Consider the following 16,943-nt stretch of genomic DNA (forward strand, 5'->3'; position numbering starts at 1 on the left):
GGAAAGAGCTGACAACGAAAATTTTCTGTCGAGGTAGATCTCAAAAGTTTCAGCTTTCATTTGATTGTTAACACGATGCGATGGCAGTTGGCAATTATGTGGCTTTTCGCCTCCGCGTTTGCAGTACCTTTCATAAAGTGGCGCCGCCAAATAGTCACGCCGAAGCACTTGATGGCACCACCTTTGTCACCCATCGCACAGGACAAGGTTGTGGTCACCCCGCAGAAGCTTAGAGAAGTGGCTGACTTTAAGGCCATGATCCAAAAGGCCGTCGATGAGAACACTTACGTGGTGGCCGCTGCACCATCAAAGGTGAGTCATCAAAGTAATCATCAAAACTTCATTTAATTTTAACATAGAAGGTCTGCACGAAGATTTATTTTGACTTTTTCATGAAGCAATAATAAGTCTAATAAGTCTCGAATGATAAAAGCCGCGAATGAGATATTTACGCTTATTACTCATTACCTCACAAAAATTTTGTGGGAACTAGAAATGTCTAGCTCTTATTGCTTCCAAGATCTCGACGATCTCATACAAAGAAATTAACAATCGTTTTTTAAACTGTCATTTTGTTGGTCTCCCTGTTTCTAGATTTCTTATATATATTGAATGTCTAATTCTATCATTACCACGCTTTACCAGGATTTTCTAGCGACACTGGGTGGAAATTGGGGAGCACCTATATCCTTGCCTCACTCCTGGACCGCGCCAGCCTTTAATCTTACCTTTTTTTGGCATGGATTTGGCTAACAACATGCAAGAAATTTTATCAAATTCGTAGCTCATACTCGTAGTAAGTATTAGCATTAGCGATCGAAGAAGTGCGGCAATCGCATAAGCTTCGAGCCGGGCCTTTTAAGGAACTGCAAGACGAGAGATCAAATGCGACCTCTGATTAATAAAGTCAAGCAGTAACTATCAGTTGTTAAGCTTTTATTGTTCATCCAATCGACATCAAATCGGGGTGAAACTACGGAACGGTATGGTTTAGCGAATATTTGTGTCATGGATTGATAATGAATCTTTTTCCTGTACAAAATTATCTTAAACCACTACCTAATAATTTTACTTATATATATAAGGTAGCGTGAAAAAGAAAAAAGCTCTAAAATATGTTTAACATTATTTAATGGATATTCTATGTGGAATCGCAACAGAAAATAATTTACATTTCATATGTTAATGGAGACAACAACAATCATATATGTTCTATAACTAGGACATGTTCATTCAAATATATCAATATACATACATATATGTATGGTTATAGCTTATATAGTAGCTAAATATATATTAGGTGTTTACGCAATACATCAATTTGTTCATTGTTTAAAAACATTTTTTCTAATGCGGCTTTATAAGTTTTGTTCCCATTGCAATGAAAAAACAAAATCTAACAAATTACATTTAACAACAAGCACATCACTTATAATTGATATCTACGATATGCCTGTTTTGCTGCCCAGCACTTTGTGATTTAACTTTTTTACTGAACTAATAACAAATATTTGCTTATTTTGTTCTTGCCCTTTGAAAAATGATCAGATTTTAAGTCCACAGTATATTAATTTAAATTTAAATTGAAAAAAAAAAATGTAAATGTATAGGAGTGTTGTTTGTAAGCATAATTTCCAGATTATCATTGTTAGCTTCCCTCTGCCTAGAGTTTCTAAAACTTCGACGTTCCTACCTTTTTACTTTACTATTCGACAACGTTTTCTTTTGACTAATACATAGTTCCAACGATTTTGGTATAACCTTTTAATCTAAGAGTAACAGGTATAGTTAAGATCAACAAATGTCATTTCTATTAACAACTACCAAATGCTATGAAAAGTATACTTATTCCACTTAATTTATTTAAAAAATTTTAAAACAAAGTATTAAAAAAAGGGAGATTACACTGTGTATCATAAAAAAGTACCTTACCTCCAAATTTGATTTGATTACAAAAGACTTCCAAGCTAAAAAAAATGTTTTTTTTTTGCATTTTTGACCGCCAACAACAGACAACCGGATTCCGGGTCAGTATACTTTTTTTAAATCTGGCGTATGTGTGACACGTAAGATTACAAGTGCATAATTCAAAGGCATTTTATGCATTCTCTTAAAGCAAACGAATGGAATGTTCTTAACTCATAATTATTATCTTAATTACAGTGCTGGGCGCTGAAACAATGCAAACTCAATACAATTAAATTGGTTGAAGTAGGTTGGAAGTAAGACGTTCAGGTTCAGCTTTGTTTTACTTAAATGTATGAATCTGCTAAAATAATGAAAGCAATAAGGCTGCGAAGTCTAGCAAAATGTTGATTCCGTGTCCTGCAGATAATAAAGTCTGGCCTCAGTCCGTCAAGTATTATTGTTATAATACTAAGCACGGAACTAATTTGGCCCACTACATGCTAACACAAGGGGGCTAGTCTCATGGTTACACGGCGTTTTAAAACATTATTAAGTAAGCAAAATTCATCTCAAGCAGCAGGGACATTTAAAGCGAATCCGATTTTCCCTGTTGTTCAAATGGCAATGTTGCGTATATGGTTGTTACTTCTTGGCCAGGTGTCTGGAGGTACTCTTGGGAATGCTCAAGTTTCTGCGGATGATGCTTCGGCTGCTGATGGAGATGTTCGGAATGGGCGTGGGATCATACATAGGTTTCATAGGGTATTTAGATCTTATCTAACCTCATCGATGTCCTCGCCTTCCGAAGAGCTGCGTATCGTATTGTATTGTGAGTTGCGGCTGCGCAGCATACGCAGGAAACTGCCCACGGCAAAAATAGTACGGCGGTGCCGATGAAATATTCCCTGGTATAAGGCCTCTCGTAATGTCTTCCTGTCCTCTACATCCACCGATGACGTTATAGACGTTTGATGCGGCAATCGTGCTGGGAACACAAAATAATATATAAAAGACAATTCATAATAGGGCGAGAGAGCCATAAACCGTAAACAGAAAGCAATCGAAATAATGAACGATAAGAAGAGCTCCAAAACTTTATTAGCGAGGTAAAAAAAAAACAAGTGATGATCATAACTTCAACATACAGATTTAAAATAAAATATGGTGACGACCTATGACTATACCCGTTACTCGTAGAGTTAAAGTAAAGACATTAGAATAATGGGGAGTTCGACTCGGCTATTGGTGTTGTACATTTTATGGTCGGGGAACTCTTCCTTCTTTCTGATACATACGGGTATAACATAAAAACACTGTAGACGATAAAGTTCAGCATTCTATTTTGGCATATCGATAGAAATTGAAGAAATATAATATAACTAAAAAAAATGAAAACCATTCAAAAGTGTGCTCGTGGGAGATTTCGCTGGCTTGTAGGCTTTACACTGGGGGGCGTGGGCGTGGCAAAGAAAAACTGTCGGCATACCGACATAAATTGGCAAGAAACTAATAAAATGAAAAACAAGAGAGAATGCTATAGTCCACTTCCCCGCCTATCAGATGCCAGGTACTCAGCTAGTCCAAGTGAGACCGACAATTTTCAAAATTTTTAAGGAATATCGGTAGAAATGGGAAACAAAAAATTATTATTATTATTATTTGGGATGTTTTTAGGCGTCAGAGTGGGCGTGGACAAAAAGTTTTCGGGATATAGAAATGGACAAAACAACTGATTTAATCAAAAAAATTTAATCATTAGAGTGGGCGTGGCAAAAAGTTTTTTGGCAAATCGATAGAAATTTACAAGACTAATATAATATGACAAAATATCAAAATATTTTTCAAAAGCGTGGGCGCGGCAGTTCTGAGCGGTTTGTGGGCGTTAGAGTGGGTCAACAAACTTGCGCTGCGTCTATCTCTCTAGAATCTGTATGCTTCATCTCAACCTTCTAGCTTTTATAGTTCCTGAGATCTCGACGTTCATACGGACAGGATCAGATCGCCTCGGTTATTGATCCTGATTAAGAATGTATATACTTTATATGATCGGAAACACTTTCTTCTACCTCTTACATACTTTTCAACGAATCTAGTATACCCTGTTACTTACTTCTCTGCTTTCGAAATACAAATATCAAACAACAATCACACTGTTATACTTAATTGCTGTCATACTTAAATTGGTATACTAACCAGCTATAGGTGACTTGGGCGATTTAAGTGAGTATTCATCGAGGTTCTTGCCGCCAAGATCTAGTTTGAGCACCTTCTTTGTTAACTCTTGTGTGGCCGCCTCCATGTTACTGGTCCTGTCTATCTTGATATCCACGTTTCGCTGGCTGACGGCACTCTTGGTGGGAATGCCCTTTATTGACCGCGTCGATTCCGTCGTTGTCGTTGCTTCGGCCGCATCAATCATGTTGTTGTTTGTGATGTTGATTTTTAACTTTTTTTGAAAAAAGTTCTTTTGAGTCTCTCTTAACGCTTGCTGGCCAGAAACACTGTCATCTAGCGCTTTTCGTTCCGCCCTTGTTGTTGTGGTTTCCTTATCAGTATAATTGCTTTTAACCACAGAGTCTGGTGTAGAACCTACAAATGATGGAGAAACAGCGAAACCACTACTTTCGTCGATTCCGCTTCTGCTACTGTTTCTTTCAACGACGTCGGCAGCGACAACAGCAACAACCATTGTTCGGAAGCGCGAGCGTCGCTATTTTTTTATTTGTTTTCTGTTTTTTGTACTAAGCATATAAACGATTTCCGCTGACGTGCGCGCGCTTTTGAAATCTGTTCGGTTATGCTGTTGGTTTCGCTATCGTTTTTTTGTTCTTGTAGATTTAATACGATTTTATTCGATTAAATTGTCGATTGTTTTTATATATATTGATTCTATGTCGCTTTCAGATCAAGGTTCGGTGGTCTATCTTCATTGGGTATTTGCATTGTAAAAATGTCGAAGCTGGTTCTATGTGGCGCCACCTGGTGAGCGGTATAGTCAGTCACCGTAATCTGGGGCAGGGTCAGTATCAGTCGCTGCCTGCGACAACTGTTCTCCCCAGTACTCAGGTAGCTTAGATTGTCGATGATCTCATAGAGACGTCGTTGGTCTGCGGATGTGTGTGCGACTTGAACAGCAGCTTCGCTCGTTGCTGCAGTCAGTGTGGGTTCTATAGTCCTTTCTCCTTCTGCTCCTGTTGGTTCATCCAATTCTGAAGTTGTATAATCGTAGTCACTATAATCACACATGCTAGTAATCTGATAATCTGTGTTCAATTTCAGCTCTGAGTTGAAGTACAAATTATCATCCGAACTTTGCACTTTTGCCAGATTCTCTCGTTTAACTGTTCTTATGTTCACCCAAATACCGCGGTAGTCTGCTTTCTTCTTGACCTTGCGTGGCAAACGCTTGAGCAACGTCACCAGTCGACTGGCCGACTTTTCAGCCGGACTCTCGTTACGCTGCACTTCGTCAAAGAGTAAACCCGTCGCCGGCCTTATTGCATTAAGGTGTCTCTGGCCTATCGATTGCAGGTACTTTATATTAGCCTGCAACCCCCGTTCGTAATAGCTGCTGGCCAGTTGCAAATAGCCGTGGAAATTCACCGGTAGTTGCTGTTGTGGGCTTTCCGAGGGACACTTATTAATATTTATCTTATAATTGAGGCGGCCACAGTCGCTGGTTTGGCTTCCGTGCACGGAGGCCACCGGCACCTCATCACTGGTTCCAATTTGGCTCTCCCTTCTCCATGGAATCCGGTCGACCAGGTGACGTAGCTGCTCGCAACTGTGAGCACTTCTTATGCGACGCACTGCGTCGTTGTAAGTCTCGTCGGACAATTTACCGGACCACACTGGACGTCGGCTGCGGGACGAATAGGTAGTATCGTCGGATCTGTAATTAGTGAAAGCACCAATTAGTCATGAGCGGAAAATGGAATGGAACCAAACAAAACATAAATTACAATGGCAAGTGCAAACATGTACGACAAACAAGAACGTAAATTAACGACCACTCCCGAAACTAGTACCTGTAGACGAATCTTAGTCTGCTCTGCATGTCATATTTTGATTACCATAGTTTTCAATCAAACAAAAAAAAACACATAACGATCTATAGTTGAGTTGAGTTGCCTGACTATCAGATACCCGTTACTGCCAGTACTAATGCGAATGCAAAATTTCATCATTTATCGATAAATATTGGGGAATAATATGAGAAACAATTTTTAAATTGTGGCCAAAGTGTTTTGGTATAACGATAAAAGATAAACAATAAAACGAAGAGTAATCATAACATTTGGGTTTGTGGGCGTTAGAATGGCCGTGGCAAAGTATTTTGGCAAATCGGGCGTGGCACTTATGGGCGGTTTGTGAATGAAAACGCTTAGAGTGAAAGGGTATACTAGATTCGTTAAAAAGTATGTAACAGGCAGATGGAAGAGTGTCCGACTATATAAAGTATATATATTCTTGATCAGGATCAATAGCCGAGTCGATCTAGCCATGTCCGTCTGTCCGTTTTAACGTCGAGATCTCAGGAACTAGAATGTTAAGATAAACCATACTGATTCTAGAGACATCACGCCCACACTTTCGATACATTTTTAAATATTTTCTCATAATATCTATCGATATCCCAGATATCCTACAGCATTTTCTCTCTGGTCTTTAATATTCACCCTTTCACTTTCTCCTATAGTTATGATCGGTCTACCACAAAAGATTTAAATTTTTTTGTGTCGCTTGGTATATAACATTTGGACCTATTTCGACTCGACTCAACAACAGTTACTGTGAGCAAATAGATAACTGCGCAAATACAGTTGCTAGAAACGCAAAAAAATTTAGATGAAATGAGACCTGGAGAATAGAGATACCAGTAATTAACGTTACACCTGTATAAGCAGGTCAATCGCTGGAAGCGACACAGACATCGAGAAACAGAACAGCATGCAAGCAATGTGCAGCAAGTAAAAGTCAAGGGAGATACGGCTGTGAACTTTGACAACGGCATGATTACCAATAAAGAACGCTATAATCGATTGCCTTCTTTACTAGATACGCGCACGAAACGGCAAATACATATTTATATATTCTGTGCCGAATACACAAAATTGTAGATATATTTTCTTAGTTGAATACAAATTCACATCAGTCCTTTTTATAGGTATATTACACTCGGAAAGTAAATGATTCCTTAAAAGGTAGCAGGTAACAGGCAGGAGGAAGCGTAACCACCGCAATGAAGCATATTAATTATTGATTACGATCACGTTCTCTCTTGTATTTATCGCATTAGGTAGGTATTTAGGAGGTATTTTTGTTTGATTTGCTTAATATGTTATTTTAGAGTTTCTGTGTGTGCTTTTTTGCCATTGCAGAACTTATTAACATTTTTATAATCAATTTTAGGGCAGGGGTTCCTCCAGGGGAGTAAATCTTTTAACAGCTAAAACAAGCTATAAGGTATTGGTATTGACTTAAAGTGTTGACACCATAAACAACCTGCCATCAGCTGGAATGAAGACGTGTGATTGTGATACATATTGAGCCAAATCACTAACGTTAGACATGCAGAGGCATGTCTGGTAGTAACTATCAAAAAGGCCTTTAAATGTTTATATGTATATGGGTAAATTTTCAGTTGGCTATATTTATAATTAATATATAATATAATTAAAACCCCACCAAACCTGGGGAAGTAGTGCACATGAGTTGGCCACACATCGCGAAACTGCGCATATCCTGACGCTAATAATGCAGGCTCCCGAGATTTTTTCACCGAGGGTATCCTCTTTCGTCGCCGATGGCTTGCATTTCGGGATACACATCCAGGTCCAAGCTGCTGCTGCTCCCTATAGTGGTTAGCTACTTCGTGACAAAAGCGATCCATCCAAAAACACTTTGTATTGTACTCTCTTTTCATGGTCATCCGTGAAAAATACTGGCTTCCACTGCCCAGCGCAATGCCTTCCACAACCAGGCCGACAGAGGAGCACATGCCTCAGGCCCTTGGAAAATTTTACGGCATCAAGCCAACAGACGGGATATTAGACCGCTTAGCGCGCTTCAAGCCAACTTGCTCGTCGGATCCAACAATGTAAACTGCGTAGGTTGACTGATTGATGGCTTCTCCTCCTCGCCTAATGTATCCGAATTTGACTGAACATTTATTGAACAACCGAATAATACAATTTCTGTTAGCAACAGCAGTTTGCGGTTATTTGTTATCACGTCAGCTCGCGATTTATTTTTGTTTGTTTGACATCGGATTGGAGTTGAAAAAGTAACGAAAGGCTGAATTGTTGGGTTGCTAAACTGTATCTATTAATACCCTCAAAAAAATCATTTAAATATGTATAACCACTAAAATAATTTTGGTACACAAAAAATTGTGTTCGATTATAAATAAAAAACTTCATTTTAATCATATCATTAATAATAATGAATTTTGCAGTAAACAAAGTAGACTCTTTAGTACGGTTCCCCCCGAATGACCCGACTGAAAAAAACGATAATCACTAAATTACTGCTCCGTGAAAAAAAATTCAGGGTAGACAAATTAAATTGAAAAGATCCCGACGAACACAGCCAACTATATCTACTCTCACATTTAGTGCCCTCTTTTACTTCCACACCCACACCCAACAATCCAAACACACTTAGGCTTAGTGGGCGTGGTCCACCCTTGATAGAAAAATTACTAACGTTCATGTCGTTAACCATTGTAACTGCAAACACCAACTTTTGCATACACCAACACCTCTTTTACAAGCCAATTTTGTCCAATTTGGACATCTCGACTCACGATAAACAAGACAGAATAAACGAGACAGAACGAACTATGTCAAAAATCGTTAGTAGAGTTGTTGGATAGGTCCAGAGTTATACAATCTAGGAGCAAGAACTCGCAAGCCGTCGAAAGACACTATCTAACGATGTCCCAGGGATTATTTTAAAAAAATGCACCACATAATTATAAAGAAAATTCGTATCATAACCGGTTATACAAGATGGCTGAAAAGTAGCTTGAACGAATCGGTTTTTGGCCCGATAAACTAACAAACAAAAACAAGTTGAGTTAACCGACGGTAACAGGAAAAAATCAGAACAAATTTCTGATGACGATTATCATTATAATTTCCATAAAATGAGTTATAAACAATAGAGAATGCGATAGTCGAGTTCCCCAGCTATCGTTACTCAGGTGGAACGACATATTTCAATATGTCTTTTAGAATATCGGCAGAAATTGGAAACCAAAATAATAAAATGGAAACTAATTTAAAAATTATTCCAATGTAGGCGTGACAGTTTTGGGTGGTTTGTGGGCGGTAGAGTGTGCGTGCCAAAATTTTTTTTTGCGAATTGGTAGATATGTACAAGACTTATAAAACCATGAAACAAATTTTTTTAGTTTTGGGCGGTTTGTGGGCGTTAGAGTGGTAATGGTTAATCTCAACATTCTAGCTTTTATAGTTCCTGAAACTGAAGCTATAAACGCTTTATTCTACCTGTTACATACTTTCCAACGAATCAACTATACCCTTTTACTCTACAAGTATTTTTTATCTTTGTATTTTGTATTTCGATGTCGTAGAATTCAGAAATTTTTTGTATGCTCTTTTAATGCGGTATACATATACATATATATGTACAATATTCCTGATTAGGATCACTAGCCGAATTGATATGGTAAAGTCTGTCTGTCCGTAAGGGGGCTGTCACCTCGAAAACTTTAAAAGCTTTGAAGTTAAGATAATGTATGCATTTCTTTCCTTTTTTCTGATTTTCGAAACGTAACGTTTTAAACGTTTTAATCATTCGTTAATCAAACAGCAATTCATATAACAGAACGTTATATGAATTTTTGTTAAGTGTTCTAAATATTTTGGTAACACAGACAGGACGAAATGAATTTTCTATCTATTAAATAAATTGATATTTAAAGAAAGCAAATTAATTTAGAAATATATTGACAATTTCCAACTAATTTATCTCTGTTATGGAAAATTAGTTTAGGAAAAAAGTTAAAATAACAAAAGGAACCGCTATAGATTTTCTCCACTAGCGCCACTCAACTAAGGGGAGAACGAGGGAGAAACTTTGAAACTTGATTGTCATATCCATAAAATTGTTTAGAATAACAAGAGAGAATGCTATAGTCGAGTTGCCTGAATATCAGATACCCGTTAACCCAGATATTTTTCTGCGATACCAAAAGATGTTGGGGAATAAAATGAGAAAAAATTTCAACAATTTTCAAAAGTGGGGCGTGACCGGTTTGTCGGCTTAAGGGCGTCACAGTGGGTGTGGCAAACAGTTTTTTTTTGCACATCGATCGGAATTTACAAGACTAATAAAGATGTGAAAAAATATCAATATATTTTTCAAAAGAGTGCTTGTGGCATTTTTTCGTGGGCTTGTGGGCGTTGCAACATGGATCAACAAACTTGCGCTGCGTCTTTGTCTCTAGAATCTGCATGCTAAATCTCCGCCTTCCAGCTTTTATAGTTCCTGAGATCTCGACGTTCATACGGACAGACGGACATGGCTATATCGACTCGGCTATTGATCCGTTATACAGTCGGAAACGCTTCCTTCTGCGTGTTACATTCCTTTAAACGAATCTACGTTACTCTACGAGTAACGGGTATAATAACCAAATAAAAAAGTCTAAACATATTTAAAAAATTTGGTTGGCGTTCGAATGAGATGGTGGAGGTATTTTGGCAAAGCGATACAAAGTAGCAAAAAATCAAAAAATGCAATGAAAAATAATTATAACATTTCACAAAAGTGTGGGTGTGAACCTTTTGGGCGGTTTGCCGTCGTTAGGGTGTGCGAATATTTCAAAACTTGCCCACGTACCACTATGTGAAATTTTACCACTTTTTCTGCCCAAAATGAATAACTCCAGGACGTTGAAAGATATTCAGATTGGGTTACAATATATCCGTTCTGAAACCGCCCCTTATATTTGTTGTAGTTTGTAACTCTAGAACGGATAAAGATATTTAAATTTTTTTGCCATTATCTTTTATGATACCAAAAATTGTGGCCGTGGCACCGCCTCTTATATTTAATTAACTAATTTTGTATAGGTATTTCCCTAATTTCGTATGCTTTTTCTAGTCCAAGCAAAGAACAACTGATTTCGTGGTAGTGGTTGCATATTGAATTATTTTACAAAAAAGTAAACACAAACATAATAACAAATTAATGAATCAATTCACCAACAGGCATTTTTAACTCCCTTTTAGCTAAAATTACTCTGCATTTGAACAAGTAGGGTAAGGACCTAAAAACTATAATTTCTCCGAAAATCGCAAAGAATGCACTTTTTAATTACAACTATCTAAACAAGAATTAAATAAGCTACAAAATAAGGTATATTTCATGAATGAGTTTTGTTGCATTCGCTTTAAATCCCTTTTGAAAGTTAAGTTTTTATAACAAAAATATTTTAGTAAGACAACATACATTTTTACGGTATAAAGTCCCCTTAATACACGATTTTTTGATAGTTTTGATAGTCAAAAACACATAATACAAACCACATTGAATAAAACTAATTTTGCAGAATGAAAAAACGCTATGGCTCAAAAGATATATAAATATTTGTATCAAGGGAAAAACTTATCGTTGCAGACAAAATTTTTTTTGTGCTTGCAACACAGCTTAGAGAATGATTTCTTTGTTTATTTATTTCTGGTATGCAGGAATAAACATTGGCCAATATAACAGAGACAAAGCTAATGCATATGTGAGGGATACACACACACAGTGTTTGTTCTACTTTGAAACACAAAACCGCGTCAGTGTGACACACTTATTGCGCCTTAGCACACACACCCACAGAGGTATTAGGTAAGGGAGAGTGACCCAGGAACGGTAATAATTTCACTAACTTGTCGAAGTCTATAAACCGTAAATATACCGCTAGGACATCAACAACAGCTGTTGGCCTCTAGGTCTGCAATGATTGTGATGCTCTCCGGAAACACGCACATGTGTGTGTGTCTTGTCTACCTTGGCAGTTTAATAAATCGGTTTCAATGAATGATACTAATACTAGTTGCGAATTTAACTCGAATTATCTCTCGGCTAATAAATGCGCTTGGTTTCGTTTGATTGCCACTCCTGATTGTTTAGCGTTTGTTTTAAAACTTTTTTGACACTTACCCAATGTGACCGCATACTGGTACTGAATTAATATCGATAAATATACCAATCTATTTCTAGGGTTAGATTCTGGGTATTCCTTAAACTGTTAAATTGTGGGAATGTTGAACCCTCAACATGAAAAAGAAACAACAAAAGAAAAAATTAAATTTCAATAAAACATTTCTCTGTAAGTAAATTCTTAAAACAATTTAACACTACAGTTGCTGAAGAAAGGTGCGTTTCACTTTCTATTTCTTATAGCAAAAAATAAGTTCCGTTAACCTTGTTGAATTTTGTTATCACTTGGACTCGTGTCTAAAACATTTAAGAACAATCCATTGACTTAAATTATAATGTTTTCGTGTGTTTTCATAGTTATGTTTGTTCGAATACCACAATACCAAGAATACCTTTACCTCATATTATGTTATATTGTTTTAATGTATAATGTTATAGGGTAATCAGGAAAAATTCGTACCTAGTTACGCTACTAGGCATACAATTCCAGGCTTCCTAAAAATGCCTTTTTATTAAATATTACCTCTTTTACTTACTATTACATAGAACTTAAACGGTTCAAAGTATCTGTTAACAACCTTCACCTTAGCAACGTACAGAAAAATGTTTCAGTGGAAACAAGCTATAAAAAATATTGCTTCTGCTTGAATTCATTATTTACAGATTTAGTACCTTTAAAGTATGTTAAAACCATATATCTTTTTTATTTATAGTTTATAATCAGTGACCGCTGTACTACACATCCCAAATCTTGGGATTTTAATGGTAAGGCCCGCGATGTGATTGGCGATGACACTATCGCAGTTACATCCAATCAGTCGTCGATATCTAAGCAGCCGCATTGCAACTTCTAAAAGAATTCGGAAAAGCGGCATCCAAGCGTTGCTTTAGGTAATTGCGTAGCGAAAGTTCAACGGAAGAAAGGAACTTTCCCGGGCCAAGGAGCAGCGCAAGCAGGACTCAACGACAATTTGCAAAGACTATTAGCAATGTCTTCGGCCAGAGACCTTATCAAAGTCGACATAGTAAGTAAAACATTGGCTTTATTTGGATGGTAACAACATATTTTTACTTATCGATGACAAGGAATGGGGCATGGAGCGCCTGGTGCGAGCTCAGCAAGTGGTGGAGCTGCGGCCCTATGACATCGAGTCCTGGAGTGTCATGATCCGAGAGGCCCAAACGCGGCCAATCCACGAAGTACGCAGTCTTTACGAGTCGCTAGTTAATGTGTTTCCGACAACCGCTCGGTACTGGAAGCTATACATTGAGATGGAGATGCGCAGCCGGTACTATGAACGCGTGGAGAAACTTTTTCAACGCTGCCTAGTCAAGATTTTGAACATCGACCTCTGGAAGCTCTATCTTACCTACGTGAAGGAAACCAAGTCGGGTCTAAGTACTCACAAGTAACTGTTATACCTTATTTAAATAATTCACATAATTTGACATCTTAGAAACTATTATAATTTTAGTCAAAACTTGCAATGCAGCGAGCATATTGTTTTTTTTGATGCACAACATTTGTGTTATTCTGACACGCTTATTTTATTGGACTTATCTCTTTTCTCAGAGAAAAAATGGCCCAGGCTTATGATTTTGCACTGGAGAAAATCGGCATGGATCTACACTCGTTCAGCATCTGGCAGGATTACATATACTTTCTGCGGGGCGTTGAAGCAGTGGGCAACTATGCAGAGAACCAAAAGATCACAGCAGTGCGCCGCGTCTATCAAAAGGCTGTAGTCACACCTATCGTGGGCATCGAGCAGTTGTGGAAGGACTATATCGCATTCGAGCAAAACATAAACCCGATTATATCAGAGAAGATGAGTCTGGAGCGATCTAAGTGAGTGTTATACGCAGAGTTTGCTAAATGTTCTTTCTAAATTCCAACTTAAAACCAGGGATTACATGAACGCTCGTCGTGTTGCCAAAGAGTTGGAATACCACACAAAGGGTCTCAATCGCAATCTGCCAGCCGTCCCACCCACACTCACAAAAGAGGAGGTGAAGCAAGTGGAGCTGTGGAAGCGCTTTATCACGTATGAGAAGTCTAATCCCTTGCGCACTGAAGATACGGCCCTAGTAACCCGTCGTGTCATGTTCGCCACGGAGCAATGTTTGCTGGTGCTCACCCACCACCCGGCAGTGTGGCACCAGGCCTCCCAATTCCTGGACACCAGTGCTCGCGTGCTCACCGAAAAAGGCGTGCGTACTAGTGTTGAAAACATTTCACCTATTCTCTGCGTTCCTGTAGTGAATCAAATAGAGTGGGTTATGGCCTTTGCTTGGTGGTGGGCAAAGGTCAAAACCAAAAACGAATCAAATATAGTCTCTTGTTTGCTAAGAAGTGTCGCCCCTCGGGTAAAGGAGCACGCAGTGGCACAACACAGATGGCTTTCCGTGGCTTGCCCCGTTGCCCCTGGCCAGGCCGCACGCGTTTTACTCTTATAACTAAGTCGAACTTTTGTGTATTTACATGTTTAATTACTTATTAAAACATTGCAGGACGTCCAGGCGGCCAAGATTTTTGCGGACGAGTGTGCTAATATACTGGAACGGTCTATAAACGGCGTGCTAAACCGAAATGCGTTGCTATATTTTGCCTATGCGGACTTTGAAGAAGGACGGCTCAAGTACGAGAAGGTGCACACTATGTACAACAAGCTGTTACAGTTGCCAGACATTGATCCCACATTGGTAGGAACACACATATTGAATATGTTTCATCAAATATTTGATACCATCGAAATTTAATACTCCAGGTCTATGTTCAGTACATGAAGTTCGCCCGTCGTGCTGAGGGGATCAAGTCGGCCCGTAGCATATTTAAGAAAGCTCGGGAGGACGTAAGGTCGCGCTATCACATTTTCGTGGCCGCTGCTTTAATGGAGTATTATTGCTCCAAGGACAAAGAAATTGCGTTCCGCATCTTCGAGCTGGGATTGAAGCGTTTTGGTGGCAGTCCAGAGTACGTGATGTGCTACATTGACTACCTGTCCCATCTAAACGAGGACAATAATACGCGCGTCCTGTTTGAACGGGTACTTAGTTCAGGTGGTTTGTCGCCGCACAAGAGTGTTGAGGTCTGGAATCGCTTCCTCGAGTTCGAATCTAATATTGGGGATCTCTCCAGCATCGTTAAGGTCGAACGTCGCCGTAGTGCCGTTTTCGAAAACGTGCGTTCTTTTACTACTTTATTTTAGAAATATGTTATAATAATATTTGTTTAAAGCTTAAAGAGTATGAGGGCAAGGAGACCGCCCAGCTGGTTGACCGTTACAAATTTCTGGACCTTTACCCCTGCACCAGCACCGAGCTCAAGTCCATAGGATATGCTGAGGTGCGTAACGGAATTTATTTATTTATAAAAATATAAGAAGAAAGAAGAAACAAACTAGCATCCATAACCGCGAAATAATTGGATTCTATTGTTATACTACATCAAACGATAACATGTGATCGTGTAGTAATCGCCATAACAGTTTAATGTCTGAATACATTTTTTGAAAATTGATTTCATTCATAATTTTTCCCATTTGAGACAGTTTGTAGGAACTCATTGGAAAGGAAAGAGCAAGACTATTTTATTTTATATGTGCGAAGAAGAAAGAGATAGCATATAGACTTACTGAATTTTAAAAAACATTTTTTAGCACAGACTGTTTTAAAAGTGTTCATTACGACATTTTTCTTCTTATAGCCAATCAAACTTTTCACAATACTTTTTATAGGGTCCACAAAATGTTTGTCTTTAATTACTTGTCTTACTTTAATCACCTCGTTCTGCAGAATGTGGGCATTATACTGAACAAGGTGGGTGGTGGAGCTCAAAGCCAGAACACCGGAGAGGTCGAAACAGATAGCGAGGCAACGCCACCATTGCCACGTCCGGATTTCTCCCAGATGATTCCATTCAAGCCGCGTCCATGTGCTCATCCTGGTGCCCATCCACTTGCAGGTGGTGTATTTCCGCAGCCGCCAGCTCTGGCCGCTTTGTGCGCCACCCTGCCTCCACCGAACTCCTTCCGTGGACCGTTCGTCAGCGTAGAGCTACTATTCGACATTTTCATGCGTCTCAATCTTCCGGACTGTGAGTGTCCCTGATTGAAATTCTCTTCAATTAACATTGAACAATTATCTTACTCAGCTGCACCGCAACCGAATGGAGACAACGAATTGTCGCCTAAGATCTTCGATCTGGCCAAGTCGGTTCACTGGATCGTGGATACAAGTACGTATACGGGGGTGCAGCACAGTGTTACGGCCGTTCCACCGCGCCGGCGACGACTGCTGCCTGGGGGCGATGATAGTGACGACGAACTGCAGACCGCTGTGCCGCCCTCCCACGATATATATCGCCTGCGTCAGCTAAAGCGTTTCGCCAAGTCTAATTAAGAAACGTTAAAAAAAAACCGATTTTTACTTTTTTCTTTCAATTAATTTACAAGAAACAAGAAATCCCAATAAAGCAAGCCATATTAATTAGGTTTAGTTTTGTTGGAAGCTGCTTGGGAATTTGCCTTCATGCTTTGGCATCACCGGTTGTAGACATTTAGGGTTGCATTGAACGATAGCATTAAATTTGTAATATTTTTCTTAATGTAAGTACACACTAACCTTTGCATCCATTTAAACATTTTAAGTGTACATTTGTTGTAAATAACTATTCAAGACAAAGTGCATTTTTCGATACTACATAATATTTTTTAATTTAGGCCAAAAAAATGTTATACATAACTCACAATAGTATATCTGTATACGTAAACATTAAAATCTCAATATAATGGTATAAATGGTACATGTTTATATCAATGAATTTCTGCATAATTTAAAGTTAGAGAGTA

General features: G+C 38.6%; 4 protein-coding genes and 1 non-coding gene across 15 annotated transcripts; 3 read left to right on the plus strand and 2 right to left on the minus strand.

Annotated features, from left to right (window-relative positions):
• The first annotated feature begins 58 nt into the window (after positions 1-58).
• Positions 59-923, plus strand: CG17169 (uncharacterized protein). Its single transcript, NM_001170391.1, has 2 exons — positions 59-312; positions 646-923. Exons 1-2 carry the CDS (start codon positions 76-78, stop codon positions 751-753), a joined length of 345 nt encoding a protein of 114 aa, NP_001163862.1. The 5' UTR covers positions 59-75; the 3' UTR covers positions 754-923.
• Positions 347-8,018, minus strand: CG17159 (uncharacterized protein). Of its 2 annotated transcripts, none has more exons than NM_001201441.3 (4): positions 7,602-8,018; positions 4,102-5,800; positions 2,691-2,893; positions 347-2,617 (listed from the first exon to the last, which is right to left on the minus strand). In NM_001201441.3, exons 1-2 carry the CDS (start codon positions 7,907-7,909, stop codon positions 4,798-4,800), a joined length of 1,311 nt encoding a protein of 436 aa, NP_001188370.1. In that variant the 5' UTR covers positions 7,910-8,018; the 3' UTR covers positions 347-2,617; positions 2,691-2,893; positions 4,102-4,797. The 2 variants fall into 2 exon arrangements, with proteins under 2 accessions (NP_001188370.1, NP_001104474.1); NM_001111004.2 differs by having other exon boundaries at positions 1,118-2,617.
• On the minus strand, positions 347-12,122 carry CG17162 (uncharacterized protein). 7 transcript variants are annotated; one of them, NM_001300719.1, is made up of 4 exons: positions 7,602-8,018; positions 4,102-5,800; positions 2,691-2,893; positions 347-2,617 (listed from the first exon to the last, which is right to left on the minus strand). In NM_001300719.1, exons 2-4 carry the CDS (start codon positions 4,595-4,597, stop codon positions 2,495-2,497), a joined length of 822 nt encoding a protein of 273 aa, NP_001287648.1. In that variant the 5' UTR covers positions 4,598-5,800; positions 7,602-8,018; the 3' UTR covers positions 347-2,494. The 7 variants fall into 7 exon arrangements, with proteins under 7 accessions (NP_001287648.1, NP_001137539.1, NP_001104471.1 ...); NM_001144067.1 differs by lacking the exon at positions 7,602-8,018 and adding an exon at positions 12,094-12,122 and having other exon boundaries at positions 1,118-2,617; NM_001111001.3 differs by lacking the exon at positions 7,602-8,018 and adding an exon at positions 12,000-12,121 and having other exon boundaries at positions 1,118-2,617.
• On the plus strand, positions 5,711-8,996 carry asRNA:CR43480 (antisense RNA:CR43480). 2 transcript variants are annotated; one of them, NR_047706.1, is made up of 5 exons: positions 5,711-5,874; positions 6,608-7,024; positions 7,076-7,207; positions 7,321-7,771; positions 7,871-8,996. The 2 variants fall into 2 exon arrangements; NR_047707.1 differs by having other exon boundaries at positions 7,871-8,119.
• Positions 12,123-12,157: 35 nt separating the features above from the next.
• su(f) (suppressor of forked) lies at positions 12,158-16,818 on the plus strand. 3 transcript variants are annotated; one of them, NM_001111010.3, is made up of 10 exons: positions 12,158-12,262; positions 12,807-13,118; positions 13,180-13,502; positions 13,667-13,942; positions 14,001-14,304; positions 14,605-14,796; positions 14,862-15,275; positions 15,332-15,439; positions 15,889-16,189; positions 16,247-16,579. In NM_001111010.3, exons 2-10 carry the CDS (start codon positions 13,083-13,085, stop codon positions 16,492-16,494), a joined length of 2,202 nt encoding a protein of 733 aa, NP_001104480.2. In that variant the 5' UTR covers positions 12,158-12,262; positions 12,807-13,082; the 3' UTR covers positions 16,495-16,579. The 3 variants fall into 3 exon arrangements, with proteins under 3 accessions (NP_001104480.2, NP_001015241.3, NP_001104479.1); NM_001015241.4 differs by lacking the exon at positions 12,158-12,262 and having other exon boundaries at positions 12,796-13,118; positions 14,001-14,400; positions 16,247-16,818; NM_001111009.4 differs by lacking the exon at positions 12,158-12,262 and having other exon boundaries at positions 12,796-13,118.
• The last annotated feature ends 125 nt before the right edge of the window (positions 16,819-16,943 follow it).

The sequence above is a fragment of the Drosophila melanogaster genome, chromosome X (assembly GCF_000001215.4).
Source record: "Drosophila melanogaster chromosome X".
NCBI classification, from domain to species: Eukaryota; Metazoa; Arthropoda; class Insecta; order Diptera; family Drosophilidae; genus Drosophila; species Drosophila melanogaster.

Coding starts and splice junctions, on each gene's coding strand:
- CG17169 (NM_001170391.1), top strand. CDS start 76: ATGCGATGGCAGTTGGCAATTATGTGGCTTTTCGCCTCCGCGTTTGCA. Junction 313..645: donor TGGCCGCTGCACCATCAAAG/GTGAGTCATCAA, acceptor ACGCTTTACCAG/GATTTTCTAGCGACACTGGG.